The 15,087-nt window shown below is 40.2% G+C and overlaps 1 protein-coding gene across 1 annotated transcript in view; it reads right to left on the bottom strand.

Moving 5' to 3' along the window:
* Positions 1 to 15,087, bottom strand: part of ACSL5 (acyl-CoA synthetase long chain family member 5) — a 21,919-nt gene extending 6,832 nt beyond the window's left edge. Inside the window, exons 1-13 of the mRNA XM_005481095.3 lie at positions 14,932 to 15,087; positions 6,334 to 6,519; positions 5,685 to 5,793; positions 4,961 to 5,025; positions 4,780 to 4,881; positions 4,362 to 4,461; positions 3,024 to 3,202; positions 2,354 to 2,386; positions 2,102 to 2,153; positions 1,488 to 1,561; positions 967 to 1,044; positions 619 to 753; positions 15 to 149 (exon numbers count right to left, since the gene is read on the bottom strand). Of these exons, the coding sequence (XP_005481152.1) occupies positions 15 to 149; positions 619 to 753; positions 967 to 1,044; positions 1,488 to 1,561; positions 2,102 to 2,153; positions 2,354 to 2,386; positions 3,024 to 3,202; positions 4,362 to 4,461; positions 4,780 to 4,881; positions 4,961 to 5,025; positions 5,685 to 5,793; positions 6,334 to 6,489 (1,218 nt within the window). The 5' untranslated portion in view covers positions 6,490 to 6,519; positions 14,932 to 15,087. The remainder of the gene's footprint in view (positions 1 to 14; positions 150 to 618; positions 754 to 966; positions 1,045 to 1,487; positions 1,562 to 2,101; positions 2,154 to 2,353; positions 2,387 to 3,023; positions 3,203 to 4,361; positions 4,462 to 4,779; positions 4,882 to 4,960; positions 5,026 to 5,684; positions 5,794 to 6,333; positions 6,520 to 14,931) is intronic.

The raw sequence follows: 15,087 nt of genomic DNA, 5'->3' as shown, positions 1-15,087 counted from the left end.
TTGGAATAACTTACCTGAATTTTTTTGAAGACAACCTTGTCCCAAATGCTGTCATTTCGAATGATGCCCTGTTTTATTTCAGCTGTCTTCATAAACACAGCAAAATTTAACAGGAATTTCTTTACTGGGGTGTTTGCACCACTCTGGATCTGCAAGGAAAAAGAGTAGTGACTCTTGGGTTTCACTCACATCTGTACATCTCAGTCTTGCCTTGGTAAGAGGCACCAAATTTTACTTCAGTGTTCTAGGGCCTGTCTTCACTGCAGTATCTAGGAGGTGACCCAAAAGGCAAATTAATTCATGTTAATCCTGAAACACTACAGCCATGGCTTTGAGGAACTGGGATCCTGTTAGCTGTGCACTTGATTCATTTGCATTGCAAAAGTAAACAAAGTTTTTACCTCTTAACAGCAACAAACATAGCCCAGTCATGACTGGATATGCTGTTCTTATACTCCCAGAATGCTTTCCATCTCCTCAGAAAGGACTCTAAAAAATTCCTCTTGCTAAGAGGTAATTAACTAGTGATGATGTTATGACATATTAATTACTATTTTGTATTTGTATGCTTGTTTGGATATATGAACACAAAGAACACAGCTAAAATTGCTCACATACCTTGTCATAGACTCTGTTGAGCAGTCTTGGTACAACTGGAAATAGCGTTGGCTTCAAGGTTTTCATGTCATCTGTAAGCAGCCTGATATCTCCTTGGAAGAAGCCTACTTTTGCTCCACAGCTGTATACCACAGTCTAAAAATTGACCAGACTAACTTTAGTCAAGCAGAATTCCTACCTTCACTAGCCATAATTGTTAGTCTATGAAAAGCAGCATGATTTCCAGTGCCCAGTTATTACAAAATAAGCAAAGTTATTGTGTGAATAGGTTTTGAGGACATACACATTGCTAATGTCTTTTACTGTAATTTGGTTTATAAAAGCTCAGATACATATATCTGTACATACCTGCACAACTCTCTCAAACATGTGAGCCAGAGGAAGATAGGAAATGACAACATCTGAACTTGTACACTCAATTGTGTTCTAGAGGGAAAGGAAGTAGATGTACGTTAGCATTTTCTATGCCTGCCTGAGTTACTTTTAAGTAGAAAGTAAATAAAATTGAGATCAGTTTGAGTACTTTTAGACAGACACTTCCAATGACTGCAACTCAGGCTCATCCATCACCTCTTCAAGATTTGCAGCTGTCACTCAGCCACACTAAATCAAAATTAGTTTAATGTTTTGGCAAGTCTTGAAGTAGATAGTTCAGTACTCTTGGTATTTGGGACTGACTCTTTCTAGAGTAACTTCTATGTACAAGTTCTTGTTCAATTCAAACCAAGTTTCTTGCAGTAGTATTGTCTCATTGAAAAAGGGGCACTTAGGAAAGCATCAGTTTCTGGGAGTGAATGAATGGTTTACAGAAAATGCCCACATTAAAGCTGGTTTCAGGACTGAGGGACATATCCTGGAGAGTAGCTCACCTCTGTGCATCTAAGGAAGGCAGCAGCATTTGAAACAACATTCTGATGTGTCAGCATGGCTCCTTTAGGGTTACCTTTGGAGAGATCAAGCAAGGTGAGCTGTGGCTCTGACTGCTTCTGCTGGCAGTTCCCATGTCTTGTTTGGCTCAGTTTGAACTATCTCAGTACTAGGCTCAGTCCCAGCAATTATTCTCATGAGAGATTACAAATATGCCTCATCTTGAGTGCTTTCAGCTATGGCTGTTACATAAAGGAGATGGATACTGAAACAGCAGAGCAATTGGGAGTAGCATAGAGAATGCTGAAACAAGATTTTTGCTTTAGCCCCTGTGGACCAAAATACACAGTTGAACAAGCAATCTCTTGAACATTAAGGCTGCATTTTTCATAGGGTAAGCCAACATGAATTTGGCTTTTCTTGCCCCAGTTTTAAGAAGCTTTATCATAGTGCACTTCACTTGTAATGATAGTATCCCAAGTAAAACTGCAAGAGCAGTTTGACATTGCTCTAATTTACTGGTTTATTTCCATGTTCATAGGATTTCTTTACTTTTGTGCAGGGAAGCTGCATGGGGAGTCTCTTTCAGTGGGGAACCATCACTATAAATTCTTACCTGTGGTTCCACTTGTAAAACACACAACAGAAAGATCTTCAGGCTTAGGAGGCTAGAGAGAAAAAGCCACATAAAGTCAGCATGAGGATTATGATGGTTATCTGTAACTACATATAATTCCTAACTGTGACAAATCAGGAATTATGGTTCACAAAAAAATCTGGCAGCCTCCTCTACTATCAGCATAGCAAGAGGTCTTTCCAGAGACAAGTTTTACAAGTCTATAGGTGATAATATCATAGAGATACTTACAACTGGATCTCTCATGTTGTTTCTTCCCAGCTCCTGTGTTAGAGAAAAAACACAGCTTAAGAGATGTGCACAACAGGTGAATAGGTAATTGCATTTCAAATGCAACACCTGTTTTACTACTTTGCCTCTTGATACTCTGTCTCATTCAAACAGAAACCTCTTCCTGAATCGAATACACATAACTCTGAAAAACTGTCTGCTGCAAGTGTGGAGAGGACACATGTGAATGTGTGGAAAGTGATCAGAACTACTTTAGGAATTTGGAAGTCCTGAGTGGAGAGGTTTCCTTTTATTTGAGGTAGGCCACATCTCTAGATGTATGCAAGCTTATGCCTAGTATTGGGTTGTCTAAGAAGCCAGTAATTTGCACTTACAGTTCCAATTAGATTCAACTGCCAGCTTAGAAGCCAAATAAATCCTGTTACAACAGGATCACAAATTAAGCTAAGCAAGTCTTGGCTGTTCACAGCACATGGGCACAACTTTAGTCAACTGTTTCAACTCTGCAACTCTGTTTAGCTAAAGATATCAAGTTTCAAAATGACTGCTCATTAAGATGTCAGGTACAGGCACGACAATTGGGTAATGCTTACATTAAAGTGTCATTGCTGCCACAGAAGATCAGGATGTTTAAGCTGGCAAAGTATTACAGAAGCCTTTATCCACCTACCTCAACCTCCTGCAGTGACAGAATTTCAACTCCCACTTTAGCTCCTCTGTCCTTGAGCTCTTTATCAAAGAGATCCATGAGAACAATAATCTTCAGACATGGGGTCTTTTTGTCCTCACAGTTCTTAAGCAAGACCTCTGCCTTTGCAGGCGTGTCACAGATCACCACGCTTATGTCAGCTACAGAAAAGAAATCATCAGAAGTCTGTTTAGAAGACATGAGGCCAGTGACAGCTCAGCAGCACATGATTTTAGAGCATAACATTGTTTTGGTGCCATTTGCATTTGTTCATATGGATTCAGTGGCTGGCTTACAGTGCTGAGAAAGTTCCTCCTACCATATTCAACTGATTGGGCAAACCTGATGTTCTGGCACTATAAAATGAGGGGAATGCTGAAAAGCTGAAAAGAAATTTCATTGCTCATATTCAAGATGGGCATTGAAACTTTTGGTATTGCCATGATATTGTTTAGGTTTAGCCATCTTCCTTAAATCAAAAGAAATTAAGGCCCAATTGAAAGAGGTAGCTAAAAATAGTGAGTTAATACTTCAGCTTCCCTGTAGATGCAGTTACAAAAGCCTTTTCCTTTAAGTCAGCAGAGGAACTGGAGTTGCCTGAGCCTGCCAGTTCCCAGTTAGATTGGTAAATTACAGCTGTGTAATCAATCCCAAAACAACACCTGTTTCCAAGATTCATCACCATAATTCTTGAAGGGGTTTTGCTTGGCAAATCCTATTTTTGGGATGGATACCAGATCACTGTAACAACAGCAGATATTTATTCCCCCCATATCTCTCCTAAGACAGGGGGAAGAAAGTATGAAGATTTATTTAACTTCCTTGCCAGTTTATTCCATGTTGGACTGCTAGATGTTGTTTCTGTAGAACGTGCAATAACCAGATAGATTAAACAGATTTAGGCAAATCTTTACCCTTCCCTCCTCCACTCTTTTCATACTACAGACATATACAGACAGACATATAAATCTAGTCTTAATTTACATGCAAGTCTGTCTGCATTGTCTGATTGTTTGGCAGTGTGGGAGTTCAAGATTGCAAAATCTCAAATAGCAAATAGTTGAGCACTGATTGCAGAATGATCCACAGGATCTGGCAGATCCTTCAGTGGTCTTGCAATCAAGACACTAGCAGACATAGAAAGCCCCCTGGATTCTTGTGGGCATTGAATCATGTGCTCTGCAAAGCAGCTTCACTAAGTGTCTGTAAGAGCAGTAAGGTTAAAATTACTCTGATTTTTGTAAATTCCCTTGAACTTAGCCCTCCCAAAAAAAAGTTTCTTAGAAAAATCCTTATGAAAGAGTGGAAGTCAATATTTACCTTTGTTAACAATATATACAATGGCCTCTGGTCCCAGAGTGTCATAGAGTGGAACAGCAACCATTGAGTAGGTGTAGCAGGCATATTCTGAAATAATCCACTGAAAAGAGAAAACAGCACAACTTAGGAAAACTAGGAGCCCTCAAGACAGGATTGCCTGCAGACTTCATACAGCTTGACAAGCCCATGTACTTGGCAGTGGGGGGTGTGGAAGGAGCACATCCATGAGAGTAAGAGTTGTGAGAGGTCGTTGTATTACATGCTTGGAATGGTAATGGAATGTGCTCAGTCAGTAAAAGGGAATTGGGAAGGAAAAAGTGATTGTTCCTGATGTGGCCTGAAGCTGTTTAAATACAGAGTCTCCTCTCATCCCAAGGTGTCAGAACAGTTAGGAAAGAATACACAATTTGTTGCTTACCTCTGGCCTATTCTGAGCAAAAATGCCAATATACTGGCTTGATGATGGTTGGCATCCTTTTTGCAGAAGTCCTGATCCCAGGTATTTAGTTCTGTCTGACACCTGCAAGATAGTTATGCCCCCACTTTAGTGTTTCAAGGCAGAATCCCAAATTAATTCATCTGTCACGTACAATACTCACCTGTTTATATGTCAGCCACTGATAGGGTTGCTTGGGTTTCCTGTAGCCTAGACAGTCACCATTTCCTAATGAAAGAGTTCAGAAAAGCAATTTCAAAGCTCAATACTGTAGTTGCATAACACCAAAGTGCATAACACTAAACACTTGAAGTGAGAAATGTTTTCTGTCAGGCATTCAGGCAACTGCATGGAGAGCAGGTCAGTGTCCACAGTTAAGCACTTTGCCCAAACCAAGGTTGTAAGACTTTAACTTTGTCCTTACAAGCAATACTTCTAAGATCTGGTGATATTTGTTGGATTGCACAACCCATGTGAGGTTGAAACACCTTGCAAACCATCACACATTTCCATGCATAGGACTTGTGAAATGACATGCACAAATTCATATCTGTTGCAAACAGGCAGTAATTTCACAGGAAAACTCACATCATAAGACAAAGGAGAGGTGTTTCCCCCCCAGTTCCTCTGATGCTCTGTATCTGCTGACTCTTGACTGAACTCTACCATCTTCAGCTTTCCAGGATTTGTTCCTGCCCAGTCTCCCAAATAAGACTAGTACTAAATTGGGACAGGGAGAAATATGGTCACTTGTCTCTCCAACCCGCAGAAGGTTACAAGAGCTGTTGCTAGCCTGCATTATTACCACAGCCAAGACACAAGGAAAAGGATCTTGGAAAAATTTTATTTGTGATAGACAAGTACTAACTACCAGATGCAAAGCTTACCAGAAATACTCACTCCTCTCTGGAAAACTTCATACAGGGTCTTAGCATCTTCAAAGTAATAAGAGAGCAGGTTATTATCTGTCAAGAGTGCAGCTCTTCTGGCTCCTCCCTAGGAACAGAGCATGGTTATGAAACAGAGCAGACCAGATAAAATACCATTTGTTCCTCAGCCATTCTCTCATCAGTCCCATTTAAAGCATTTCAATAGCATTGTATTGTTAGAGAAATCTTTTTCCCTTCCTGATTTTGATCTACTCAGTCACATGCAGAGTGATTTTCTAGATGGCCCACCTAAACATTGAGTTACAGGTTATTGAGAGGCCTTGACTGAGTGCTACCACTTCCCTTATTACATGAAGTCTAGCACCAGTTTCAAAGCTGAAACAGTGCATTGAAAATACAGGAAAGTCAGTGACAGCCAAAGCCATCTGGTAAAAATCCCACCTAACTCTGGTTGGAACAAGCTGCTGTTTCTCATCTTAGCATCTTAAGATTTCCCATCTCCCTACTGTGCTTTTGAGATGTACACCTGGGAGAGAAGGCTGTGCCATAGGACAGGAGAGCTTCCACTGACACCCAGAGTCAGAATGGATCAGTATTCAGATGAAGCTCCTAAACAGACCATGCCCACAAGCAGAGAAAGCATTACCTCAATTCCTATCGACTGCTTGTTCAAGTCAACAGGAGGTAAAAGGGGTTTTGGCCTGCTTATCACCCACAGGAAGATGACAGCTCCAAATGCAATGAGACTGATCAATGCTGGTGTTGGGAGCGGTGAGAACAACACTTGAAGTATCCAGATCATTGTACTGGATCAGTGGAGCCAGAGCTGAACCTGAAACAAATAGGAGGTTTAGTAGACTTGAGTTAGAAGCTTTAATTACCTATGAGCTATGGTTACTTAAGTAGCTTGTTAAACAATACTGCAAATCATTTCAGCAGTTTGCCCCTGGAGAGCCCTGGTACAATAGTGAAGCACACTTATGCAATGTTTTAAGCCTCTTAAGAGATCTTAAGTCACCTGTCCCCATAAATCTTAATCTATGCAGCATCCACCTCCACAGAAAGCTGAAGCCTGATGAAGTCAGACAAGGGACAGATTCTTTCCATCCTTAAGTAAAAAAATATGCCTGAAGAAAACCAGTATATAATTTCCCAAATCTGTCTCCCCAAGTATAACTAAGAAATGCCTATGGTTCAGTGTCATGAATTGTGGAAGTAAGAAAATTTCTCAATATTGTTAGTGTTCAATAGGAAATGGTTTTGCTGAAATAGGAAGGGTATTGATAAATTACATGTTTCATACACCTACATATATGTCTGCAAGACAAACAGTATATTCACTCTCAGCTGCTTTTACAGGTCATGCCAGACAAATATTGCAGAGAGTGACAGTGTGGTCAGCCAAAAAAAACCAGCACAAATCAAAACTGTGAAAGTTGCTTTTCGCTAGGAAGTGGTGACCTGGATGTCAATGTGTGCAATGGAAGTCTAACTGGGAAATACAGAAACAATTCTGCTGCTTGCATTCCCCATGGTATCTTCCATCAAGGACAGGGAAGCAAAATCTGAGAATGCAGATGCTTTTTATAAGACACAGAGACCTGAGCTTTCTTCTTTAGAAACAAGCAATTTTATCTCCAAAATGTTCTGACATGTTTTAAGATTGAATTGCCAAGACTGCTTTCTATCTGAATCAGCTCAGATCTCAGCAACTTGTATTTGCTAATGTCTAAATATCAATACCAATGAAGTTGAAGGTATTTTACAAACCAATAGTAAGTTCAGACAGGACCTGAAGTCAGAATTTGGGTGTCTGAGCCCAGAGTGATCATTTAGATTACCCGTTTTACAGTTTTGTAGTTTCCAGTGGCAGGGTTAATCAGCAATCCTGGTGTGTTCTCTGGTAAAAAAGGCATGCTTTGCCTGCCCTGCATCTGGATAAGAAAGGGTACCTCAGAGGTTTTCCAGCTAGTCCAAGCTGTGAGATGCACATCACCTACATAACTGAGAAATACCAACTCCCTAGTCCTCTTTCCTACTCTAAAGCTTAGTTGCCACGTGTCCTTCAAACTCCTGACCTTGGCTTCATATACTGAGAGTCCAAAAAGATTGTACTACAGCCTGAAAGGCAGGAACTGCCCTTGGGACTCTCTACTGATAGGCAATTCCAGTCACTGGGCATACTGATCCTGTGGGAGCACAAATCTGTTTGTATCACAGCATATCACTCATCTCCCTTTGGACCTTTATCAATTGAGCCTGGATTTAAAAAAAAAAAAAAAATAGCAGACCCTAAATCCAGGTCTGCTGATCAAGTTTACATTCAGGACAAAGCTACTTATCAGTTTAGGTTTAGCACTGCTTGGTTTGGAAAACTGAAGATTTTTAATTAAGTGAATTTGGTAATCACCTACTCTTGACACTATATATATCTGGACCATCAATGGAGCAGTTAGCAAGCAGCTTTCTGCAGTGATTAAACTGCATATGGCTTGTGGTTTATATTTCCTCTTTCACTAACATGAGCCCGACACTTTTTTATAGCATGAGCACTGAGGCAGCTAGGTAGAGGCATCTCCATTCTCCATCATGAAACGTGGAATATACAGACTTTATTCCTTTAGCTCAGAGCCCACTACTAAATCCAAATGACAGAGCAAATCACATTTGCACCATTTGTATGTTGGAAGCTTTCTAGACTGACAAAGTAGTTCTCACTCACTGCATTTCACATGACTCTTCCCTGGTCATTTTTTAATCAGCAGTGAGAGAATAGAGCTATATGCAGTAACTAGAGAGACCACAGGCATGTACAGCTGGGCCAGTTTTATTCGCTAAAGTGTGCTCTCATCTGCTTATTTTAATAGTACTTTAAGACAATTTCCCAGAAACCATGAAGGATAGGTTGTTTTTAAAGTATCATGCTAGAGGTAAGAAACAAAACTATCTTATTTATGGCACCAAGTCCTCTTTAACTTATTTATATGGCTTACCATTAACACTGCCTGACTAGGTCAGACAGACCAGAGCAGCTGTCACAAATAGCTACTGTCTGTTATATGGACTTACAGAAAATTTACAGAAGACACTTGTCTGACCTTTTTGTGATAAGGATCAGAGAACCCAGTAACCCCAAATGCTCCATGCAGCAGTAGACAAGTCACTGAAAATTTTTCCATCTGGGTATTTCCCTGTTCTCACTGACTCACATGCGAAGTACTTTGTACCAGGACATGTAAGAGGACTGAACATCAAACCCTGAAGGATATGATTTTTTTGCTTGGATCAAAGAACTCAAAGTCCAGAGAGAACAGCTAATCAAGAAATGATCATTTAATACAGCAAAACTTTTGTCTTCAGTTTCTGAATTGATTCCACAAACCTCTTGCATAAAAAGAAAGAGGGAAAGATGAGGCAGTAGTCTAAACCCATTGTAGCCCTCCCAGTATACCTATAGGAAGTCAAGGATGATTTTCAATTATATTTGAATGAATTCTTAATTTAAAGAAAGACATGGTGATAAGTTTCTTTAAGGTATGGGAAGTATTATATGCTCATTAGCTTCTAGGGTTTGGTGGGTGTTTTCAGTAACTTTTAGTCTTCATTAGCCCACTTACAGCCCTGACTGAGACTACATATGCAGGACATTGCATATATACCCTTTAAAGATAGAGAGGTTAGTGCTGCATAAAAAACCCCCATAGATGCACAAAAACACAGATCTAGGTAATACAAAACAATGTTTTTCATATCTGAAAAACTATTTTCAACACCCTACTTTATTAATAGAACAGTGATCATGTTTTCTTTTGCTTTCCAACAATGTTTCCACAAAAGGGCTTTAGTCTCTTCTATCAAAGCACATAGGGTGTTACTCAGGCTGTGTCAAGAGATTGTCAGCAAATTTGTCTCAATTCCCAGAATTAGGACAGTTGTTTCCTATGCCTAGAGCTTTTACTGTAACTATTTGTCAGTCCAAGTAGCTGCTAATTTATCACCTCTGGCATCATCCAAATGCCATTTAATCCTGCTGCCATCAAAACAGAAAAGCCAGAGAGAGGACAGGGATCTGTACTTGATAGACCTTCCTGTCCATAGTGAGAGAACAGCTGCAGCCTAAGTCTGTGCTATGGAACAGCTACAACAAGATTTCATCCCACAAATCCAAGTGCCCTGTGCATACATAATACCTGATCTACATCAATTTAGTGAAAACAGTGCAGAACAAGAAAAAAACAGAGCATTTTGGACAGACACCCACTTCCACTGCAGGGTAAGTCTGAACACCAGTTGTCTTTTTAAACTTCAGAGGGGTCAGAGGTGAAGTGTCTGAAACCCCTGAGCTCTGAGGGCTCAGCTCCCAGGGACACAAAATGCAGAGGATGTCTCAAGCCACCTGTTAAGCTTCTTGTGCAATAAGATGCTGGACAGTTGAAAGTGCACTTAGGTTGTCTGCCCTGATCAATGGTCAATGGGATAAGATGCACTAAGCTCCAGAGTCAAAGGCTTCATTTTTATCAGAAGAGATTACAGGGATACCATTTACAGCCTTGAGTTCAGGAGTACACATTCTCATTTCTACTGTACCTCCCCCTTTACAGCTATTCCTTCATTACCTAAAAGGAATTAAAGTTATTCTTTATGCTCTCCACGTGAGATTCTCTCCACTGGAAAGTGGCTGATCTTTGTACTTTTGATTACATAAATATGAAGAAAAATCAGTGTCATCTCCATTGCAAGAGTTCATTATGGACAACAAAGCACCCTCTGATACTTGCACAGTTTTGGAAGCAACAGTCTGCACTGCCTGGGAGAATGTCTTCTGCAGTTCTGTACTTTGCATCAAGTTTGCCTAAGCTTTTGGCATGATCATGACATCTTTTTCTCATCATTAGCAAGGCAACACTGACTGTTTACAAGCAGGAAAAGTGGAGTACAGCCACCTACACTAATTAGTTACTTAACCATCAGTAACTCACTCTTTCCATCTGCTTGCACAGTGCAGCTCTTGCCTGGTGTTGTCCTGCAGACCTGAGCCACTTTGCCAGTTCTTACTCCTTGGAAACTTTGTGTTGTATATTGCTCCTTGATGCAGCTGGAGTCTTGTGTTCCACAGGGTTTAGGAACAACTAACTTTGAGCATCCAGAGGGAAGTTAAAGCACAAAAGCTCAGCAGTGATTTCTGAGCAGAACCATGCAAAAAACAAAGCAAAATCCTCAGTAACCTGCATTAAGCCCAGGATATGCTACTTAGTACTAAAAGTAATTTTCTCAGATAAATTGAAAAGCCAATATTTCATATAGTCTTTATATCAGATTTTCTCTTTGAAACTAGCTACTCAGAAACATGCACAACTGGCCCTTTGAAGCTTTTAAGAATTTAAAATACAGTCAGTATAGCAGGTTCTGTTACTGTTTATCCTATTGGATAATACAGGTTCACTTCTTGCAAAAATGCAAGAAGTGCCTCAAAAGAAGTGCATTAATGCATCAAAACTATATTAATAGGAAGTTTTCTCTAGTGATAGGGCATGGTTTTAAGAGCAAAGACTAAAACTCGACTTGAAAATTCACATAGAACTCCTAAGAAAATTAGAATATTATCACTAGGCACCTTAGCCACACAGAGAAAAGGTAGCACTTGAAGTTTCTAGCTGTTAATGTCCATTACTTCATATCACAGCGCTTCAATTATGAAGAGCAAAGAACAAACACATATCTGAACTTAACTCTGCCCAAGGTCCACATTTAACTGATAGCACACTACCAGAGATTTCCTAGGAGGCTCCTGAAAAACTCATTATCTTGAGCCCTGCATCTAATCACTGCACTTGCACATTGGATTTACTAAAGCCCATGTGAGTAACAACCAGCAAACTCATGAGCAATAAAACAAATACAGTAAAACTTCATTACTTACATGGAAAATCTGGCAGAGCATGTATAGAGACGAGAACTAGTGAGTAAAGGCACCTTCCATTTTGAATATAGGGTTGGAAATCAACCTCTTCTTAAGTAAAAGGGAGCCTTCATAGCACAGTACAAAACCAACACCACTTAGGTAACACTCATGTCAAAAACTACAGCCACTTTCTTGTCCCCAGTTTAAATAAATCAGCAAGAAGAGAAGCACATTAGTAATCAATTTGGGCACTTTTGGGAGGGGAGCTTTAAGGGAGGAACTTGCATGGGGAAACTGGAGTGATTAAAAAAAATAAACCAAAAAAAACCCCAACAATCCACCCACACAAGAGGAAGTAATTGAGCTTTTTTGTTTCTTAATGAAAACAGCTTGAAGTAGATCTAAATGAAAAGTAAACCAAAACATTTTAAAACTGTATTTATAGTTTATTCTTTCTAAGCTGTTTGCTATTATCTTTTCTATGTATAAAGCTGTATTTTCAACAATAGCAATTTTCTCTCTATAGCTGTTATGGTGAGCAAAGCTTTGCAGCATGTAATACCAACAAAATGTTTTGACTACAGCATCTCTCATATACTGCTGCAATGGACTTGCTGGTGGGCTGGATTTCTGCTGATGGTTTTGTTTTATTTGGTTTTGATGTTAGTTTTCTTGTTGCTGTTGTTGGGTTTTTTCCTTTTTTTTTTTTCCAAAAAGCTAGCTAGTTCTTTCTGTTCTGTTATAGACATACATAGGTGCAATTATTTGTACCAGGTAACAATGAATCCTGTTTCAAGCTTCAGTTTTGTTTCTGCTGTGACATGGATTTTAAAAAATTTTTTCACAGTTTTATTTCTTTATTTATAAGTTTATAGCTGTTGCAGTTTCCCTTTTTCTCTTCAATGCTTGTCTAATATAACTGGAATTTCGCATTAGGTTTGGAGGGATGGGAAGACAGCAACTTCACCTATCTCTCTATTGACTTAACCTCAGATTTTAGAATTGTTTTCTCCACTTAGGAGTTTCCCCATCTGACAGTTTTCCTATGCTGCATGATTTCAGAATAATCTGCTTAGCTAGCCAAACTGTAAAGCTGAGATGGAATTAACATAGCATGTACTTGTACCCAAAATACAACCTGTACTGGACCTTGGCTTGCTAAAACACGTAGCCCCTACTAATTGCAATTATATTTTTATTGCTGCTGTAATCTTGATACTATTCAGGTAGAGCTAACTTACACGTAGTTGTGGCATTATTTAGCTACCTAGGTATGTTTTAGGGAAACTGAGGGTAGATTCACTGATTTTCCTGTAAGCTGAGCATAAAAAGAAATAGCTTTTTCTTCATGAAACTTCTCTGCCTTCGGCTCTTCCTTCCCAGACCTCTTCCTGTGGCATTTCAGAGAGGCAATGAGCTTCAGCTTGAGTAGTGGCTGTCAGGGGGCATTTGTGCTTATAGAAAGGAGACAAGGCCAGGCTCCCAGCCCAGCCAGGTCCTTTAGCACCCACTCTGTTTGCCTCCCTTAGCATTTTCCCCCTTCTGATATCTGGCCTCGGGCTGTTGTTTTTCCAGGAGCAAGAGAAGAAGCAGTGAGTTTGCCCTGACACAGGTCAGCTGTTGGAGAGCAGTGCTGGGTATCTCAGGTGAATTCACTTTGCTGCAGGGTGGGAGAAGATGCCCACAGCATGGTCCTACCTGCCCTGCCAGGAGCCCAGGATGTGACCCAGAGCTCTATAAGGCTGCACTCTATTGCCTGGGCTCAGTGGGTATCACATAAATTGGATTAAAGAACGCACATAGGAATGCTTCTCCTTAATGATCATTTCTGTTCATAAATGCTCATAAATTAGAATACAGATGACACTCTTCCCTAGTTACACATAACAAGTGGCATGCAAATATTGAGGCTTTTAATTTTTCATAAATGATTTGAATAAACTCCAGCTTTTTGAAAGGCACAGATCTTTTTTTGCTAGCAATTTTCTGTCAAAAAACAAAGCAGAGTTATGAATCTCAGCTTTTGCTTCTCTTTGTGCATGTATATAAAATTTACACCTGCACCATCATACACATTAGTAACTTAAGATGAGCAGTAGGTAGCTTATGCATATGGGGAGTTCATGTTGTTTCCTTTCTGTTGTCACTGTCAAAAAAGTTTTGCATAGAGGATGAATCAGGTGAGCTTTTGTAACAAACCTTAAGGTCATAGCAAAACATGAGCTTTTGTTATCCAAAGATGCCAAAATAACATTTCTATATATAGGAAATGGCAGAGGATGCAAACAAGTGAAAGGAAAGCATTGGCTCCATTTACCATTTACTCTGTTGTCCCTTCAAAACTTAGATTTAAATTTTGTGAGTCTGTGGGAGGTGTGAGCTCACTTCATTTGAATTATTTTAAAATTCCAGTTTGTTTTCTTAATGCTATAAATACAACAATTCTTTATTGCTCTGTTCTGCTTTTCAAGGGCCGTGTCCGGCTTTGTAAAGCAGAATAACTGCACTGGAATAGGAATCATCTTCTCAGAGTACAAGTGAGTTCCTCAGGAAAGGAGGTAGGGATAGGAGATGGGCTGCTCTAGGACTTGGAAGAGCAGCATGATTTTTTCCAGTTCTCTTGCTTGAAGCTTGATTTCAGGTTGATCTTTGTCTCCACCACCCTCTCTGTACACAAGCAAGAGCTTGGAGAAGGCTCCATCTCATAGCTAGAACAAGCAGTTGTACCAAAGCAATGGCGACAGTCTGGTGTGCTGTACTCTATGATAGGGGCTTTTAAACCATTACAAAAGGCATTATAGCCAGCTTCTCTCTTCCTAGTTAGGGATTAAGCTAGATTCTGTTGTATTAAATGTTGCCAATTAGCTTGTGCATGGAAATGACCTAGCATATTGCAGCCTTTTACTGCTTGTGAAACTGTGAAAACAAATATTCTTATATTTTTGGAACCTAGTTTAAACATTAGTCTGAGTGGGAGCCTGGCACTGCTACTTTGTGCACTGTATCTTTACATAGGCATAACTAACAAATTGATAAGAAAATGGCTTCAGCCTGGGCTGTAGACAGGTTTCTACTTCCAGCCAGCCTATAGCAACAGGGAGTGTTCAGCTGGCTGCTCTCATTCAAGCTGTGATTTCCCTGTATGCCACCCTGAGCCCAGACTTGCTTCTTTAATAACATCCAGCTGTTGCCTTTAACAGCACACAGGGTGATAAGAATGGTGCATTGGATCCAGGTATTGCAACAAATTGGGGTTATTATCCCACTTGCAGTATTTCCCTGCAGGAGCAGGAAGCCCAGGACTTGGGAAACACAGGCTCTGACTAGGAGGGATTTTCTTACCTTCCTTCAGTGCTGGAGGAGGGTGGAGGGGCTGGCACAGCTTGCTTCCTTTGCTGCTTTACAACTCCCAAGGGGTGTTCTAGGGTTGGTTCTTCCCCAGCTGCAGTGGTGCTTCCCCAGCTCCCGTGGCAGGACTAAGCCCCGAATCATCAGAGT

This window comes from Zonotrichia albicollis, chromosome 7 (assembly GCF_047830755.1).
Source record: "Zonotrichia albicollis isolate bZonAlb1 chromosome 7, bZonAlb1.hap1, whole genome shotgun sequence".
NCBI lineage: Eukaryota > Metazoa > Chordata > Aves > Passeriformes > Passerellidae > Zonotrichia > Zonotrichia albicollis.
This window is presented reverse-complemented; position numbering and strand designations above follow the sequence as displayed.